The sequence below is a fragment of the Vanessa cardui genome, chromosome 17, assembly GCF_905220365.1.
Source record: "Vanessa cardui chromosome 17, ilVanCard2.1, whole genome shotgun sequence".
In the NCBI taxonomy this organism is placed as follows: Eukaryota; Metazoa; Arthropoda; class Insecta; order Lepidoptera; family Nymphalidae; genus Vanessa; species Vanessa cardui.
Window position 1 is genome coordinate 9,704,022 of NC_061139.1, and position 18,661 is coordinate 9,722,682.

Consider the following 18,661-nt stretch of genomic DNA (forward strand, 5'->3'; position numbering starts at 1 on the left):
TAATATTAAGATAAAAAAAAGTTAAAATGGGTAAAGGTATTAATAAATAATATATACATTTGTTTAAAATTATACTGAAAGTACTGAATTTAAATTAATATAAACAACCTAAACAGGTCAGCTAATATAAAGACACAACACATATTACTTTATTATACTAATAATAAGGTCTCTAAATTAAGCACAACGTAAAATAACATAAAATAAACTGACACAGCTGACCCTTATTATCAGTAATATGAAATTAATCTCAATATATTGACTTAGTATTATTTGAACTTCATTTATCGCTTCGCGCGGTTGTGATTATTGCACTTTGCGGCGCGTGCGCATAGACTCGTAATTTTTTTTATATATACCTACCTACATAGATATAATGGGTGGTAATTATTCCGCTATGGATCCGATGGACGTCCCAGTGCCGGATCTAAGAAAATTATTCGAAAGAGATAGTTATTTGAAGCCTTATGAACGAGAAATCCGACGACGGTAAGTTTATATATCTTTTTGTACATGAATATAAATCTATTATGTTATATTTATCGAAGTAGAAACAAATATCTCTAAAAATTCAACTCCATTGTAGGTTAACTTTTCTGTTTACGAAGATCACATATTCAAGCGATAAAGCGCTTGATAAATGTTACTGTACTTAACATGTCTAGATTATTTTTATGCGTACCTAAAAATTATATTTGTGTTTTATATAGAAATAAAATTGTAGTAAATAATTAATGTCATTAATGTTTCTATATTTAGAAAGTCACATGTTACGAAAAAACTTAAATGTCGATTTAAAAATCAAGCGCTTGATATGCTTACGGTTAACAGAAATGACATTTTCAATGTCAAACTAGAGGTCGTTGTAATAAACAATAAAATTATACTATATTAGAACCTCTTATGTATTCTCTAGTCACTATATAATTATGTTTAAAGCAAAACAGATGTTATATTGTTTATTTTATCTAAGAATAATTTAAAGACATAAATAGCTCTATTGATCAATTATTATATTTTCGTAGCGTATTTGAACTGCATAATTTTTTTCAAAGTGGGTATTGACGAAATATACGCTAGTTGTAGGTACCTAAATGTAAGAATATTATATGAACAGTGAACATAATATCGTAAAAATATTTTTCGAAAAATATACAAATATTATAATTTAAATTAGGTAAGGATATGCAAGTAGGTAAAATATAATACATGTATTAAAAAACGTAACCTTTAACCACCGACTTAAATATTTCTTAACCTAAGTATCGATGTGGGGGCCCAATAAGTACGTACAGGTACAAATAAATTTACAAAAACATGTGGGATTATGAAATTTAAAATAAGAATTGATAGGTAGTAGCATACTTTGAAAAAGACTTTCTGAAATTCTCAATTTTTATTTTCCAATATTCCGATCAAACCAACTAATTATGACTAATTATCATTTCATCCATGTTTACTTTTAAATTTAAACAATATAATAGAGTATTTTTCATTAATAAAAATACTAATCAACGCAATAAAATTAGGTAGAAATTCCAACAACATAAAACAAAAATAAGAAACATAAATTTTGACCATATTACTTGACACAATTTTGAATTGCAAATGTGATCTCCATATTTTTGAAGCTTTAGGAAACAAGTAGGCTTTTCCTTGATTGTATGACTTTAATTTTTTACCAAAACGACCAAATTTTTTTTTTTACCACCAAGAAATCACGGCCACCGACGCAAGTTGAGGCTTATGAGATCGCGTGAAAAAAAAAAACCAAAAAGGTTACTCCCTAAAATGTGTTTTCAAATAAATGTACCTCCATTAGTCGCTTGCGAAGGAATATAATTTTAACTAGAGTTAGGCCTGTCAGTCCCTCAAGTCGGTGGTTAATTGATCATAGGTTAATGTATTTTGCCATGAGTTTTATTTTAAATAATTGCTGGTAATTATATAATACCATACATACGACGGAAAACTATGCACATATATATATATAATTATATCTTATAATGTTGTTAAAGTTAGTAGTTAGCGAAGCGTTCATACATCACTAACATCCTATTGTGTTTAAAATGATGTACATTTGTGATATAGTATATATTTATATATTTTTGATAGTTGGCTCAATCGCCATATCGGGTATTTTTTTACAAAACACAAAGTACAGAAAGAAGCAACGTAAACATCCGCGAGGAAATACGAATACAGCACATTTTAGCTATTTTTCTGTTTGTGAATTTAGTCTTAATATTTCTAGTACTTAGCTATAACGTCAAAACTTCAGAAAAAGGCAGAAATAATAACCTGCACTACTACTTTTTTAAGGCTTACAATGACTTACTAAAACCTAATGTGATTATTATATCGTTGACGGACTGACGGTTAGTTATTAAAAATATTGGTATAAGTTGAATGTTTGCAATATCCAATCAGTTAATTTTGCATCAGTGTCAGCCAAGACAAAGCGCGCCAAATGTTACTTAATGAATAATATGTATATATTTTTTTAAGTTATGCCTGCTTCAAAGACCTATGGAATAAGATTGAATCTTGGGAAGGAGGGTTGGAGGCTTTCACTACAGGATATAGATATTATGGGGTACAATTCGGCGCTGATGGCTCAGTGGTTTGGCGAGAGTGGGCTCCAGGAGCACATTCCATGCATCTTCAAGGAGATTTTAGTAAGTACTTTAACATAAACATTTTGGCCAATATTGGCCTTTGGCTGCGTGCCCAATTTACTACTACGCCTCTTTTTCTATTGACATATCTCATTAAAACACATCACATTCTTCAATTATCTAAAGCTTTTCTTCTTTACCACCAGATGGCTGGAACCCAAAGAGCCATCCATTTAGGAAGTTAGAATATGGCAAATGGGAACTCTACATACCAGAAAACCCTGACGGTACCTGCCCCATTAAGCACGGCAGTCGCGTTCAGTTAATAGTAAATGATCACTTGTACAGAGTGTCTCCTTGGGCGAATTACGTCAAGCCATTTGAGGGATTTACGTATCAGCAATTCATCTACAATCCTGAAAAGGTAACACTACAAATTTAAAGTATGTATTATTTTTTAAATATTTTTTTAAATATAAAAAGGAAAACCTATCAATTTAAATTTTTTAGAAGTCTGATCAACGGTTTGATATTGAAACATCTGCCACGAACAAAATATTACTATCTAAAGTTTTGAAATAATCTTTACTGTTATTAATATTTCTCAGAAATTTTCCTATTTACAGGGTAATTAATATTGCAATCTCAATCTCCTAAACAAAAACTTATAATGTTACGCGTAACATACACGTTAACGCAGTTTCATGCATATTTATATAACATTATGCATTATAGAATAATAATATTTAATACTAATAAATCTTCTCAAATTTTCTTTTTCAGCCATACGAATTCAAGCACAAAAAAGTAAGCAGGCCTGCGTCTTTGCGTATTTACGAGTGTCACGTCGGAATTGCTACCAATGAGGGTAGAGTCGGCACCTATTTGGAATTTAAGGACAATGTGCTACCTAGAATTAAGGACTTAGGTATGAACCAAGAAAAAAAAAACTCCTAGTATATTTGTTATCGAATATATCCCAAACTTTATCTCTCATTCCATTTGCAGGTTACAATGCAATTCAATTGATGGCAATAATGGAGCACGCCTATTATGCTTCATTTGGATACCAAGTAACGAGTTTCTTTGCGGCTAGCAGGTGAGTTTTAGCGCTTTCTAGTTTTTAATCACTTTAGTAAAACAATACACACACTGCGCAATGGCAATTTTTTCAAAACAAATTTATTCACTAAGCCAGTGGTGTAATCCGTTCGATTGTTTCTGACTTTATCGTCTACAGCTATCCAGACTTAAGCGGTGGAAGAAATTTGTTTTATATGTAGTGATCTGTTTACTAAATCATCGTCCTGCCCTTATCGCAATTTTATTTGGGGTCAGCACTAGGGTTGTTGAGGAAGTGATTTTGAGGAAGAGGAGGAGGAAGAGGATTTTTCACGCGCAAATTTAGAGGATGCGGATGAGGATGAGGATATTTTTCGAGTAAGAGGATGCGGATGAGGAAGTGGTAGAGAGAGCGGATTAGGAAGATAGGGAATTATAAATACTAGCGGACCCAACCGAAAAGCCGTTGTCCTGTCTGTACATAACATACATACACTAAAAATAATTAAACTATTCTCTTCGGTCCAGCAGTTATGAGGGAGTTCAATAATATACAATTTATTTTAGGAATTCAAATTATATATAGTGTAATATAAGAATGCAGTCATTATTTCTTTATTAATTACTTAAGTCGATTTTTTTAATCAAAATAAAGGAATTGACTACTCAAAAAATAATCAAAATTGATTTGGACGCTGTTTCCCCTGACAACCGGTTTCTTAGCTCATCATATACTAATTCAGCATTGCTAATAAGTCGTTCGCTGTTTATATTTGATGGAGGAGAAGATAGGTATTGCCGTACAGCTCCGTAAAGCTCCCAAATATTACGGAACATTTTTCCACCGTAGAAGACTGTGTTCATGCAATTTAATTAGTTTTTCTTTAATGTCGTTACCTATTAGTAACTTTAGTACCACGCACCTATCTTCTATTGGTAAACTTTCATTTTCATCGTCACTATTTGGTTCAGAGGCTAGCATTTCGGCTAACATTGAATCTACAATCTCTCCCGTGGAAGCGGTGGCTGTGGGGCAGGTTGTGTCTTGTAAAGCTCAAGATTCCTCATAAATTGCTCTTAAATTTTGAGGAAGCGATAGCGGAAGAGGATTTTTAATTTTTATTTATGAGGAAGCGGTATCGGTTGAGGAACCCAAAATATTGCGGAACTTTTGCATTATGAGGAAGCGGAAGAGGAATCCTCAGCAACCCTAGTCAGCACAGCACATCATCTTCCATACTTCTTTTCCTGACGACATCTCACAAGTAACATTCTTTCCAGCTACATTTTGATTCACAAAATACGTCGTTTCTTTGGTTGTCCTTCTTCTAAATCTATCTACGTTCATGCTCAAAACTTTCTTCACAACATGATCCTCATTATTCAGCATAAATAATAATCTGAATACTAAAGTACATTTTAAAAATCGTGGGTAATAATTAGGTACCAAATAATAATAATTCCAATTGAATTTTAGTCGGTACGGCACTCCTTGCGAGCTGAAAGAGCTGATCGATAGAGCTCACGAGCTAGGTCTATACGTGATGCTCGACGTCGTGCACTCCCATGCTTCGAAGAACACGCTGGATGGACTGAACGAGTTCGACGGCACTAACGCCTGCTACTTCCACGACGGAGCGCGGGGCACGCACGCCTTGTGGGACAGCCGATTGTTCAACTATTCCGAGTAAGTTACTCTAATAACAAAGAAAACAAATACAGAATTACAATTAGTTAAAAGTAACAGCTTTTTCATATTAAGATTCGTTGTAATTTTTGGCAAATTGTTAACCTTACTTTTTCAAACTACTTATCTTATTATGTTGGTTTTTTATGTGTTTTAATATAACTATGAGTACTTGGGTATGTTACTGTTTTTAAGAATTAAAATTTAATGAGTGCTAAATCAATTGTACTTTACGTTACTTATGGGTATTGTAGTTAATATTTGTATATTTATGTTTATTATTTTATATTGTAACACCTACTATTTTTTAATTTGTGTAGTAAGATATAAATCAAAGTACTGTATCAAATGAATACTCTTTTTTTATAGAGTCGAGGTGCTAAGATTTTTACTATCAAATCTTCGATGGTACCAAGAAGAATATCAATTCGACGGATTTAGGTAAGAATAACTTAAATATTGTCATTATATTTTGGTGACATACTTTTCTAGAATTACTTTTTAGTTATAGACGAAAATGTTAATTTTTGCTACTATTGCTACTACCCATTATTGCAGTGGAAACGCATTGGATCAGTTAAATGTGAATCCAATCGATTCCCTCCCCATCTATTAATAACGAAACTTATATTATTCAGATTCGATGGTGTTACATCCATGCTGTACCACAGTCGGGGTATCGGTGAAGGTTTCTCAGGCCACTACGATGAGTACTTTGGCCTCAACGTTGACACCGAAGCACTCGTCTACCTCATGCTGGCCAATGAACTTATACACTCCATCGATAAAAGAGCCATCACTATTGCAGAGGTAAACAATTTCATAAAAAAAAATTAACGATACATTACAACACTACATATTGCTTGACTATTTTATTAGTAATAGAGCAGTGCAAAAATAACATAAAACAATAAAAAGTCACAAACAATATAATATTAAATGGTACTATGCAATTAAATAAAAATTAAGTCGAGCTGTACGCTGTGTCTTCGGTCATTTGTTTAAAGTCTCTAATGTGTAGTCTGTATGTTGTTGTGTGTAATGTGTATGTCAAGTCTGTGATTGCCTTTATGTCCTGGTTTTAGTCTAATTCAATGACAACCTTCATAATGATCTGTGCACTATTCACTTTATTTCGCATTTGTTTTATTCAAATCTGGTATGATGTAAATTATTATGAGATAGATACTGTTAGATAGAATAAAGTGTTTTATTTTTATAATCTTACAGGATGTATCAGGAATGCCGGCATCTGGTAGACCCGTTGGCGAGGGTGGTACTGGTTTCGATTACCGACTGGGCATGGCCATCCCCGACATGTGGATCAAGCTGCTGAAGGAGGAACGAGATGAAGACTGGAAGATGGGTTACATCGTGCATACTTTAACTAACAGGCGTTGGTTGGAGGGAACTGTTGCCTACGCTGAGAGTCATGACCAGGTAGAAATTTATATCATACAAATTTGAATTTGTCATGCATTCTTATTTATAAATAATAGTTATGTCTTTATGGAATTCAATAAAGTTTCCTTAACCTTCTTATTTGAAAAACAGCCCGCTGTTAGCAGAAGTATTTTTTTTTATTATTGTATAGATTGGCGGACGAGCATATGGGCCACCTGATGGTAAGTGGTCACCATCACCCATACACAATGACGCTGTAAGAAATATTAACTATTCCTTACATCGTCAATGTGCCACCAACCTTGGGAACTAAGATGTTATGTCCCTTGTGCCTGTAGTTACACTGGCTCACTCACCCTTCAAACCGGAACACAACAATACTGAGTACTGTTATTTGGCGGTAGAATAACTGATGAGTGGGTGGTACCTACCCAGACGGGCTTGCACAAAAGCCCTACCACCATTTTCTAGTGTGCATCGACTTAGCCTATATAAATGTTGCCCGCATATTGATAAAATGAGCTGAGCTGTATGTATTTTCTGTATTTTTTGTATGGACATATTACTGGAATAATTTTCTAATTTTATTTTATCCATTCATTACAGGCTTTGGTTGGAGACAAAACTATAGCATTCTGGTTGATGGATGCCGCCATGTACACACACATGAGCACGCTGAGCGAATCCAACCCGGTCATCGAGCGCGGACTCGCCTTGCATTGTATGATTCGGCTCATAACAAACGTGCTTGGCGGAGAGGCGTATCTTAACTTTATTGGTAAGACTGAATTTATCGTACTATTTGTAACTAGCTACTGGCTTCTTCCACTTAGATTTACCTTAGACGATGCGTAGGCGCTATAAGCACGTTCTACGTGATCCCATCGAAAGACTCACTGCCGACTATATTAACTTAGTAGGTAACACACATGTGCTTAATTTTTCATGTGCTTAATTTGTGTTTATAACTCATGTCATTCTCGGCGGTGAAGCAAAACCTCGTAAGGACACCTGTATGTGACTAACTTCATAGACATTCTGCAACATGTGTATTCCACTTACCCGCGTTGAAACAACGTGGTGGAATATGTTCCAAACCTTCTCCTCGGAGGGAGAGGAGGCCTTAGCTCAGCAGTGCGAAATTTACAGGCTGTTGTTGTTGTAACACACATTACCTCGCTGGTGGGCTCATGGTTCCTCATTCGTTACAACTCATCGAAGCCTAAGCGAATGACAATCCAATCTGAGACGAGATTCAGAAATAAAAAAAATAACTATTTTTTTTACTAATATAGTCCTAATAATCAGAATGATAAGAATGTTTCTTCGATATTGAGAGATCGGCCGTATACTGAAACGTCCCTCAAATCAAACACTCAGTTGAGCGCAACTTAACTTTGATTAGCTCCTAAATTTAAAAGTATTTTAAGCCCATAAATTTTAACGCAAAATTATCTAATACAGGTAACGAGTTTGGACACCCTGAGTGGCTGGACTTTCCACGCGAAGGGAACAACTCGTCGTACCACTACGCGCGCAGACAGTGGCATCTCGTTGACGATCAGCTCCTGAAATACAAGTACCTCAACCAGTTCGACAAAGATATGAATGCTCTCGAGGAGAAACATGGCTGGCTGAGATGTAATCCCGTAAGTATCTATAATCTTAGTTTAAATGTTTTATTTACTACACTAAGCAGTTGTGTTGTCTTTGACATAAAATACTAACTAGTTTTTTTAATACATAATTCTTCTAAATTTGGTCAATACTATGAAATTAGGGCAAATAGGAAACTTTTCGGGCCGTAAAACATCTTTGCCATGCTTCACGTCTCCAATACGCCACCAACCTAAGATCAAAATTTTTATGTCCCTTAGTTACACTATCTCACTCAACCCTCCAACCCAACAATACAAAGTATTATCCAGACAGGCTTGCACGAAATCCTACAACAAAGGAATAGCTTTGAAAACATACGGACGAATGTTCGTTTTTCTTACTAGCTACGACCGCGCGTGCGGATTTGAATTTAACAAAAATAGTTGTTTTTGTTATAGCCAAGTTATTTCTAATTACATTAGCTTCCAGTTAAAAGTACCGTCAAAATCAGTCAGCAGTTGCAGAGATTAGCCTAATCAAACAGACAGACAGACAGTATACATACCACATGCATTAAGTAAGAAGTGGTTATTTTAATATTATAAACAGAAACTCCAATTTTATTACATGTATATAAATCACCCATTTGGAAGATTAAATTAAGTGTACGATAAAATGTTTAGGTATATTCTTCCATATTGTCATAATAGGTTGGGGAAAAAGTTTCTTCGTATTTTATATGAAAATTCAAAAAGTTTTTTTTTATAGTTTATTTACATTTGACTAAAGTAGGTAGTCAATAAGTAGGTGCCATTTTGTTCCATAACTTTTTGCCATCTTGTTGGTAGTGACATGATCCCAGTGCTGTAAAAATTTTGGGGCTTCTGATCGAAAAACTGCGTCAAGTGGTTTTGGCAGTCCTCTCGTGATGTTAACCTGACACTGCCTAAGGAATTCTGCAGAGACCGAAACAGATGAAAATCTGAAGGTGCAAGGTCAAAACTATACGGCGGATGCATTAATATCTCCCAGCCAAACTCTCGTAATTTTTGTTGAGTGGCTAAAGATGTGTGAGGTCTAGCGTTGTCATGGTGAAAAACCACACCCCTTCTGTTGATCAATTCTGGCCGCTTTCTCTCAATTTCTTGCTTCAATCTCATCAATTGTTCGCAATACAGTTCTGAATCGATGGTCCTGCCGGGCGGTAACAGCTCATAATGAATGATGCCCTTCCAATCCCACCATACACACAGCATTACCTTGTTGCGAGTTAATCCGGGTTTTGCCTCAGTCTGTGAAGCTTGACCGGCCTTTGACCACGATCTTTTTCGCACGTTCTTGTCGTATGTGATCCACTTTTCATCACCAGTTATCAGCTTCTTCAAAAATAGTTCAGTTTCATTACGTCGTAATAAAGAATCACAAATGAGTACACGGTTCATTAGGTTTCAGTGAGTTCATGAGGCACCCATATATCGAGCATTTTTGTGTACCCAGCTTTATTCAGATGAGTCAAAGCCGTTTTGTGGTCAATTGCCAGTTCTTCAGCTACATCGTAACTACTAATATGCCGATCTTGCTCCACTTTTTCAAAAATGGCATCAATTTTGTCCGTAACAGGGCGACCAGAGCGAGATGCATCTTTGATATCAAAATTTTCGGCTTGAAAACGCTTAAACCAAACTTGCGCTACTCTCACAGATATTGCATTAGGTCCATAAACATCACAATTTTTTTTTTCGGCTTGAGTTGCATTTTTACCTTTTTTATAGTAAAATTTTAAAATTTATCGAATTTCTTCTTTAGATTCACTCATTTTAACAACAACAAAAACAAATGAAAATCACACAAATTCCTAATTTGAATTTGGAAGTGCCTTCTTTAAAATTAAAACTTTTTAATGATACCAAAACCAGCCAGATACAAATGGTATAGCCAAAGAGATTTTATTACAAGTACATACATACTATATGCGAAAAGACTTTTCCCCAACCTAATATAACGCATCTTTCACATTGATTCAAGCGGATTTTGTTATTAGGCGTACGTGTCGTGTAAGCATGAAGGCGACAAGGTGATCGCGTTCGAGCGCGCGGGACTCCTGTTCGTGTTCAACTTCCACCCCTACCAGAGCTTCACTGACTATCGCGTGGGAGTTGACGTGCCTGGCAAATATCAGGTATGTCCATTATTTTTATATTCATATGTACGCTATTTATATTTAAACCTAATTTAGCAAATTTTTATTAAACTCATTACTGTTATTTTAAATTTTTACTTGTAACAAGAAAATATGGTTAAGTTATATAGTACTTAAAATTGATGTGCCTACTGCAGACTACAGTACTGACTACTGTTATGTAAAAACTAAGAAATGTTAATAACGAACAATTTTAGGTTATCTTAATACGCTATTTATGCGCGTATTCTGAAAACGTTATAATTTTTATAAAAAATGTCGCATATCACTTTTCACAGTCCGTTATGAGTTTCGAGATTTTTATATGAGGAAAAACTCGAAACTCATATGAAACTACTGATATGAAAATTACTGCACAGGAAGGTGATTTCGTCGAACGCTTTTTCCGTAAGGTGACATATTTGTAGTACGCCCTAAGATACCTTTAAAATATTAGCTCGTATGTTTTATGACCAGAGTCCTAATAGTAAAAATTGTTGTAAGACTATTAAATTTATTAATGACGTTTATGTGTTTTTATTTTTAGGCGGTACTGTGCTCTGACAGCAAAAAATATGGCGGCTTCGGACGCGTGGAACCCGACGGCGAGTTTCATTTAACACAGGGTGTTCCTTGGGGAAACCGAAGCGATTCAGTACAGGTAATTCTGTCAAATGAGGATATGTGTGTTATGTCTAGTGTCCGACCGAAAATTCGGTTTCGGCCAAAAATTAAGTTTCGGCGGCAGTTTCGGTTTCGGCTAAAATGGGCCGAAACTTTTGCCGAAACCGAAACTGATTTCGGAAGTCGTCTTTGGCGGCCGCTGGCGGCTCTGTTCGGTAATTGTCGCGCGCCGTTCATCACTTTACGTTGTATAGGTAAACTTCTTTCATTCCGAAGATTTATTGACGTTTTTTTTGTTGTATTCGTTTATTTTAAAATCCCAATACTTAGCATTTCATTGGCCTTTTCATCTATTACAGATGATTTAAGACAGTGCGTGATTATAATGGACACTTTCGTTGGTGGCTATGCAGACCGATTCTGGAACGGCAAGACCGGCCGCATCTGGAACAGGCGTATAACGCGGCGGATGCGCCTGCTGGCATGTTATCGCTGTCCTGCTGTTTGGCTCTTTTGGTGGCGAGTTTTTCGAACCACGCTGTTTCGTGTAGCTGGACCCCTTGTGCAATCCGAAGCTTCCATCGATCCCTGTCTTCCGCGAGTTTCTCCCATTCCCTATGCTCGATACCAAAGGAAGTGAGATCTCGCTTGACACAATCTTTAAAGCGTAGCAACGGACGTCCTACATTTCTCTTGGCATTCGCTACAGCGCCCAGCAAGACCTTTCTAGGTAGTCTAGAAGCATCCATACGGTGCACATGTCCCACCCAGCGCAAACGACGTTGTTTGAGGAGGGCGCTGAGACTAGGAAGTTGTGCTTTCGTTAGGATTGCTTTATTTGTGATCCTGTCCTTCCACGTAACTCCCAAGATATTGCGCACACAACGCATGTGAAAAGCATTAAGCCTGTACTCTTGTTTTGCATACGATGTCCAGGTCTCTGCTCCGTACAAGAGTATGCTCAAGATACACGCTTGGTACACGAGACTTTTAGTTCGGACAGTAAGGTGGTTGTTGTCCCATACTCTTGTTCTAAGCTTCCCAAACATGGTCGCCGCTTTACCGATGCGTATATCGATCTCCGCACTAAGCGACAGATTGCTCGTTACGGTCGAACCGAGGTAGCAAAACTTACTCACTACGTCCAAGGGAATGCCATGCAGCAGTATGACTGGTTTTTCAGCAAATCCTTGGGCGAATATAAGAGTCTTCTTCGCATTGATGGACATTGAAAATAGATTGCACGCATGAGAGAATTTATCCATCATGGTTTGAAGTTCATAAGAAGACGTGGCAATGAAGGCGGCATCATCGGCAAAAAGAAGACTATCCGCGAACATATCTACCCGATTGCGCTTTGACTTTAAGAGAGCAATATTGAAGAGTTTCCCATCAATTCGTGTGTGCAGATGCACACCCTGCTGTTTGTCACCAAAGGCTACTTTTAAAAGCAATGAAAAGAAAATGCCAAACAGAGTAGGTGCCAGTACGCAACCCTGTCGCACGCCTCTGCGCATATCAAATGGTTCCGACATTTTTCCGTCAAAAACGGCAGATCCTTTCGTTTCTTCGTGGAATGATCTAATGAGTTTGAGCAGCTTTGGAGGACACCCAACTATTTCGAGTAACTCAAACAGTCCCTCTCTGCTCACGGTATCGAAAGCCTTATTTAAGTCTACAAAGGCTATGATGAGCGGCGTCTGCTGCTCCCTGCACTTCTCCTGGATCTGACGTAATGTAAAAATCATATCGGTGGTTGATCGCCCGGCCCGGAACCCACATTGAGCCTCAGGATAAACGCGATTGGCAAGACATTGTAGTTTACTAAGAATCACTCGACCTATCAGTTTACCAACGACGCTCAGAAGGGATATGCCGCGATATGAGTTGCAATCACCGCGGTCACCTTTCCCTTTGTAAAGGGTGATGATATTAGCGTCACGCATATCCTGAGGTACCGTCCCCTCGGCCCAGCACTTTATTAAGAGAGTATACATAAGCGGAGCAATAAAATCTAATTTAAGCAGCTCAGGGTAGATGTAATCTCGTCCAGGACTTTTGCCACATTTTAGTTGTTTCATGGCGGTTTGAAACTGCTCTACTGTAGGGTCATCGTCTAGCTCGTACCAGGTGGGTAGTTTTGGAATTAAAAATTTAATTTGTGGCTCAATACTAGTTGGCTGCGAGTAGAGTCCAGTGTAATGTTCGACCCATCTTTGCAGTTGTCGATTACTGTCACTGATGACAGTACCATCAAGTTCTTTTAGTGGAGCAATCTTTTTAGGAACAGGACCGAGTGCTTTTTTAATTCCACCGTAAACACCGCTGAAATCACCTGAGTCTGCACATCGCTGAATAAATGAAGAAAGATCGCGCCAGTATCTGTTCGCATAGAAGCGTGAGCTGCGCTGTAGTACTGACTTGGCCTCTGTAAGTACTTTAAGAGTGGATGAAGACGGGTCCAAGCGGTGGTTAAGGGCAGCAAGTCGTTTTGACTCGAGCAATGGTTCTAGGTGCTCAATATTTTGTGAAAACCAGTCCTCAGTATTCGTTCTTCGATACCCGAAAGCTTTGCCTGCAGACTCCGTAAGAATTTCTTTGACACGATCCCATTCCTCCTGCAGTGGTGCGTTCTGGTCCCAAGACAAGGTCTTTGAGCATACCAACTCCTTAAAGGATTCAACTTTTTTGCCAATCCTGATCTGAGTTAAATCAATTTTCTTGTTTCCAGGAGTTCTAGACGAAAAGATTCTTTTGCGAACCATTGCTGTTTTTGACACTACAAGAGAGTGGTCTGTGTCACAGTCAGCGCTCTGATATGTTCGTGTATGAAGGACAAAGCGAATGTCTTTCCTTCGCGTTAGGATCAGATCCAGTTGATGCCAGTGACCCGAACGTGGATGCTTCCATGAAACTTTATGCATAAATTTGCCTTTGAAGTATGTGTTGGTAACACATATTTTGTGATTTGAACAAAACTCCAGCAATCGCTGCCCATTCTCGTTCATTTTACCGACACTATGGTTACCAAGGCAATCTGGCCAAGCGACGTTATCTTGACCGACTCTGGCATTAAAGTCTCCCAGGATGTAAAGGTGATCACTAGCAGGCACCGCAACAATGGTTTGTGTGAGTTGATCATAAAACCGATCTTTGACTTCCGATGTTGTGCTTAAAGTTGGTGCATATGCGCAGATCAAGGTAACGAAGCCACAGTTACTCAAGAGGCGAAGAACCATTATGCGCTCTGATATTCCTTGTGGTGTTTGTATCGATGAGAGTAAGTCGTTGCGCACAGCAAAACCCACGCCATGCTCGCGGTGTTCTTGCTGATCCTTGCCTACCCAGAAAAAAGTATAATGGTTTTCTTTTATAAATCCGTTTTGAGGAAGCCTCGTTTCTTGCAGGGCCGAAATTGAGATGTTGAGTCTCGCCAATTCAGCATCAATTACAGAAGTTTTGCGCAGATCTTGTGCACAGTCTGTGCCTCCGCAGGTATCCGGAAGGCCTGTCCTCATTGTGCGGACATTCCATGTTGCTAAGCGCATGGAGAAGTGTGTTTGTTTTTTATGGGTTATATCTTTCTTCTGTTTTTTTGCAGGTGAATAATTTACAGCATAGACTATCTAGGTTTTAGCTAGTATTTCCTACACCCATTGGAAATAGGTCAATGCTGAGACGGACCAATACCTTATTGGCCGGGGGCTGCCCAGCTAAAGCGGGCGGTAATTGGTCAATGGACCTACGATGGGCCCTCCCACTGTCAAGAATGACCCCTAGCGCCCACGCTTACGCCTATTAACGTAGACTTATAACTGGTAACTGCCATTCTTCGCGTTAGTTTCACCGCTGTTGGACTGCGATGGCGGAGTGTCCTCTCCACAGATGTTCACTGTCAAGCCTGGGATACTATTTAGGAAATGTAGGTTTTCCCACCTTCCTGCATTTCCCTCTCGACCTCGCCAGCTAAGCCCACAGGAGTGAGAAGTCACTACGTGTGGAGCTGGTTTGGTTGCAGGAACTAGCTCGTGCCTAACGGAGATTCCAATCCGGGTTTATTTCGAGTTTTCCTTCTCTGATGATGGCTTTTGCACGTTCCTTTTTTTTAAAAAAAAAAAAAACTGCAAAATACGGCCAACATCCAGTACCGCAGTCGCCTCTTACGACACCTGGTACTTGAGGGTGGCACTATTCTCCTCCGCCGATGCCACACGGCAATAACTATAAAAATAGTATTCATTGTTCAATATTATATTAAACTAGCTGTGCTCTCGACCTTGTACGCCTTCGAACATATAACAAAAAAAAATATTATTGTAGCCTAACTTACTCTATATGATATCAGTTATCTGCCAGTGAAAGTTCCGTCAAAATCGGTCCAGCCGTCCCAGAGAGTAGCCGGAACAAACAGACAAAAATTGTAAAAAATGTTATTTTGGTATATGTACCATGTATACATACGTATTGAGTAAAAAAGGGCTATTTTAATATTACAAACAGACACTCCAATTTTACCATATATATAGATAAATGATTAAGTACAACAAATACTAATATACTGTGTTTCTATTTTTTGTCCTAATTAATACAGAATAATGGATAAAATGCACCTAATTTCAGCATTTAAAGGAATTTTTATATTTCGGTTTCAGCTGAAACTGAAGCCACGACCGAATATTCGGTTTCGGTTTCGGCCGGAAAACCAGTTTTGGTCGGACTCTAGTTATTTTTCAGCTTATTTCATAAAATAATCTGCTTCTAGGTCTACATCCCGTGCCGCACTGCTATAGCGTATGCTCGCTGTGAAGAATAAGTTTATTTAAATAACTAAATGCTAGCTAAATGTGTATTTTTAAAGTATGTTAGTATTTGCACTAGTTACAACTCTCAGCAATTTTATATATAAGCTATTTACTATTAAAAGTAGCTGTTATGTTTCATGATATATAATATATTATGTTAAAATGCTAATAGTCTTAGCAATATCTGTCTTGCCAGTCTATAATCGCTCAATATAAAAATAAAAATTTGGTTGCAGTTAGCCAACCATGTCTATTAAACAAAGTGTCTATTGTATTTTTTTTTTATGTTATTTTATACTGTTATGTAAGAAAATAAAAGACTTAGCAGTAGTAAAAATTTATGTTATTATATTTTTTTATAATAAAAATGTTTTCATATTTATATACCTAGTTTTCTTTCAAGATGGTACACCAATTAGTAAGTTATTTTTATCAGTACATGATAAAGGTTTCAATCTGGATAATGAAACATTGTAGCCATGTTCTTCAGCCAATCTCGCACGATCTGAATCAATTATAGCCATACATCTTTCACCTCTTACAGTCAAAGGATGATCTTTATGAGTTTGATCAGCAGTATGTCCAATGCATAAATATTGATCAATAGTCATACTTTTGAATCTAGAACTCCTCGGATAAACAAGCCTGTCAGTTGCATGAACAGATCCATAACAACATGGGCATAGAACAAATTTTGCATTTGATTTTAAGCATTTGTCTAATACCAAGTCACTGGCAATCCCACAAGCATGTAAAGCAATCCCTATATCAAACTTTCCTATAAAGAAGTCTAAATTGCATTGGAAAAAATAAACATTTGTCAGACCCATCTTATGTACTCTATCCCTTGCCCTTAGAAGCGATTGTTCCTTATTTTCTAATAATATAATTGTACATTTTGGCAGGAGATGAGCAACAAGAATTCCTAAATGTCCACTGCCACTGCAAAAATCAACAATATAGTTCCCATCCTGTGCCATAGAGAGTACCGCTTGACACAAGTTCTCCAATTGTTGGGACTTTCTTACAACCCTTTCATCTGGTAAATGGCCCGCTGCAGGGTTTGCCCCATCGGGAATTTCATTCCAGTCAAGTGGTTCAAATTCCAAATTACTCACATTTAATTCCATTCCATCTTCAATAACATCCAGAGCTTTCTCTATATCTTCAGGCTTAGTGAACAATCGTCTTTTAGGATTGTGTCTTTTGGGGTCTGATTTGTACAAACTAACATCTTCTATTTTAGGTACTTCTAGACTTTCTATAGGTAAAGGCAGGGTTTTAATTGTTTGTAAATTAAGTTCTAAGCTTAACACTTCTTCAATATTTGTTACTTTTAAAAACCATTTATATGTCAATGGAAATAGAGATTCAAACATGGATTTACCAATTATTTGTACAATTATATGATATGATGGAAGTAACACTAAGTCAGCTAGGGTAAGAAATGGTCCTTCGGCAAACTGGTGATTCAAATCGAGATCTTCAATTTTGAGAGGAATATCTATTTCAGATTTTTTCTTATTGGATTTCCACTTCCTATGTTTGGGCTTTCTTGCTTCATCTTTCAGTTCATTTATTTCTATTGTGCTACTGTTTTTGTGATCCACATCATCTTCAGTTTTAATATTTTCTTTTTTCAACTCTCTGGCTACTTTAAATATATTATGAATTTTAACGGGTTTATTTAAATGATTTTCAAATCTTATCAAACTCTTCGGTATTTCGTCTAACTTTTCCTTACTGAGTAATTCTTTAACTGTTTTTATCAAATCAACTTCACAGAATTTTGTCCATATTGACACTTCATTTGGTGCTTGAAGACAACCTTGTCTAAAGCTGAGTAATCCATCATCATACTCATTAGAAGACTGTTCAGAAGTTCTGTGTCTACAAATATGTCTGGAAACAGCACAGAGACCAGTAATTATTGTATCGTCAAATAATATCACTGGATACAAACAAGACGCTACTTGCCAACAAATATTTTTTTTATCTACGAAATCTATATGTTCTGCTTTTAAATTCAACAATGTTTTATCACTACTGTCTGTTGTATGCACGAAGTAAAGTTTTATATCAACAGGAATACAATATTTATATACAGAATATGTAATTAGTGACTCTAGAGACACTTTTAATATTGATGTTTTATCATAATCATGTTTTGACGTGTTAGTCTCCAGATACAATTCATTTTTCATCCTGTTTTGATTTTAATTTTACAATAAAATACGGTTATGTATGACTTTTACAGGTTATGAAATAGGAATTAGGAAACATACAAGTGGTAGAGTACCTAACAGATTAAATATCCACCAACCGTCAATGTCATTTTTATTATTTACATTAGTGAATACTGATTATAGACAACCGCAGAATGATCGCAGGATTGTATTATGTCGTCATAATTACAAAATATTTTTTATATTCAGATTTATTCAGACTTAAGATACATTAGCACTTATATACTAATAAGATATTAATAAGATTTATTTAATTAATACTTTAAATAAGTGAATTTATATGAAGAATTTTTAATTCCTCAAATTCTTGTATTGTTATTCTCTTATTCATTGTAATAATTTAAATTTTAGTGAAAAGGATTTTTTAAAAAAAATTTCGTTTATTTTTCAAATAAACTTTTAGAATGATTTTTTTTTATGATATAGTAAATATGTATTTT

General features: G+C 36.5%; 2 protein-coding genes across 2 annotated transcripts; one reads left to right on the forward strand and one right to left on the reverse strand.

Moving 5' to 3' along the window:
* The first annotated feature begins 230 nt into the window (after positions 1-230).
* LOC124536667 (1,4-alpha-glucan-branching enzyme) lies at positions 231-16,218 on the forward strand. The gene is made up of 14 exons (XM_047113222.1): positions 231-489; positions 2,509-2,678; positions 2,825-3,042; positions 3,402-3,546; positions 3,627-3,717; positions 5,158-5,367; positions 5,737-5,808; positions 6,006-6,177; positions 6,598-6,807; positions 7,378-7,549; positions 8,236-8,420; positions 10,412-10,549; positions 11,097-11,210; positions 15,936-16,218. Exons 1-14 carry the CDS (start codon positions 377-379, stop codon positions 15,984-15,986), a joined length of 2,061 nt encoding a protein of 686 aa, XP_046969178.1. The 5' UTR covers positions 231-376; the 3' UTR covers positions 15,987-16,218.
* Positions 16,219-16,327: 109 nt separating this feature from the next.
* LOC124536668 (glutathione S-transferase C-terminal domain-containing protein homolog) lies at positions 16,328-18,224 on the reverse strand. Its single transcript, XM_047113223.1, has one exon. It carries the CDS (start codon positions 18,177-18,179, stop codon positions 16,374-16,376), a length of 1,806 nt encoding a protein of 601 aa, XP_046969179.1. The 5' UTR covers positions 18,180-18,224; the 3' UTR covers positions 16,328-16,373.
* Positions 18,225-18,661: the final 437 nt, after the last annotated feature.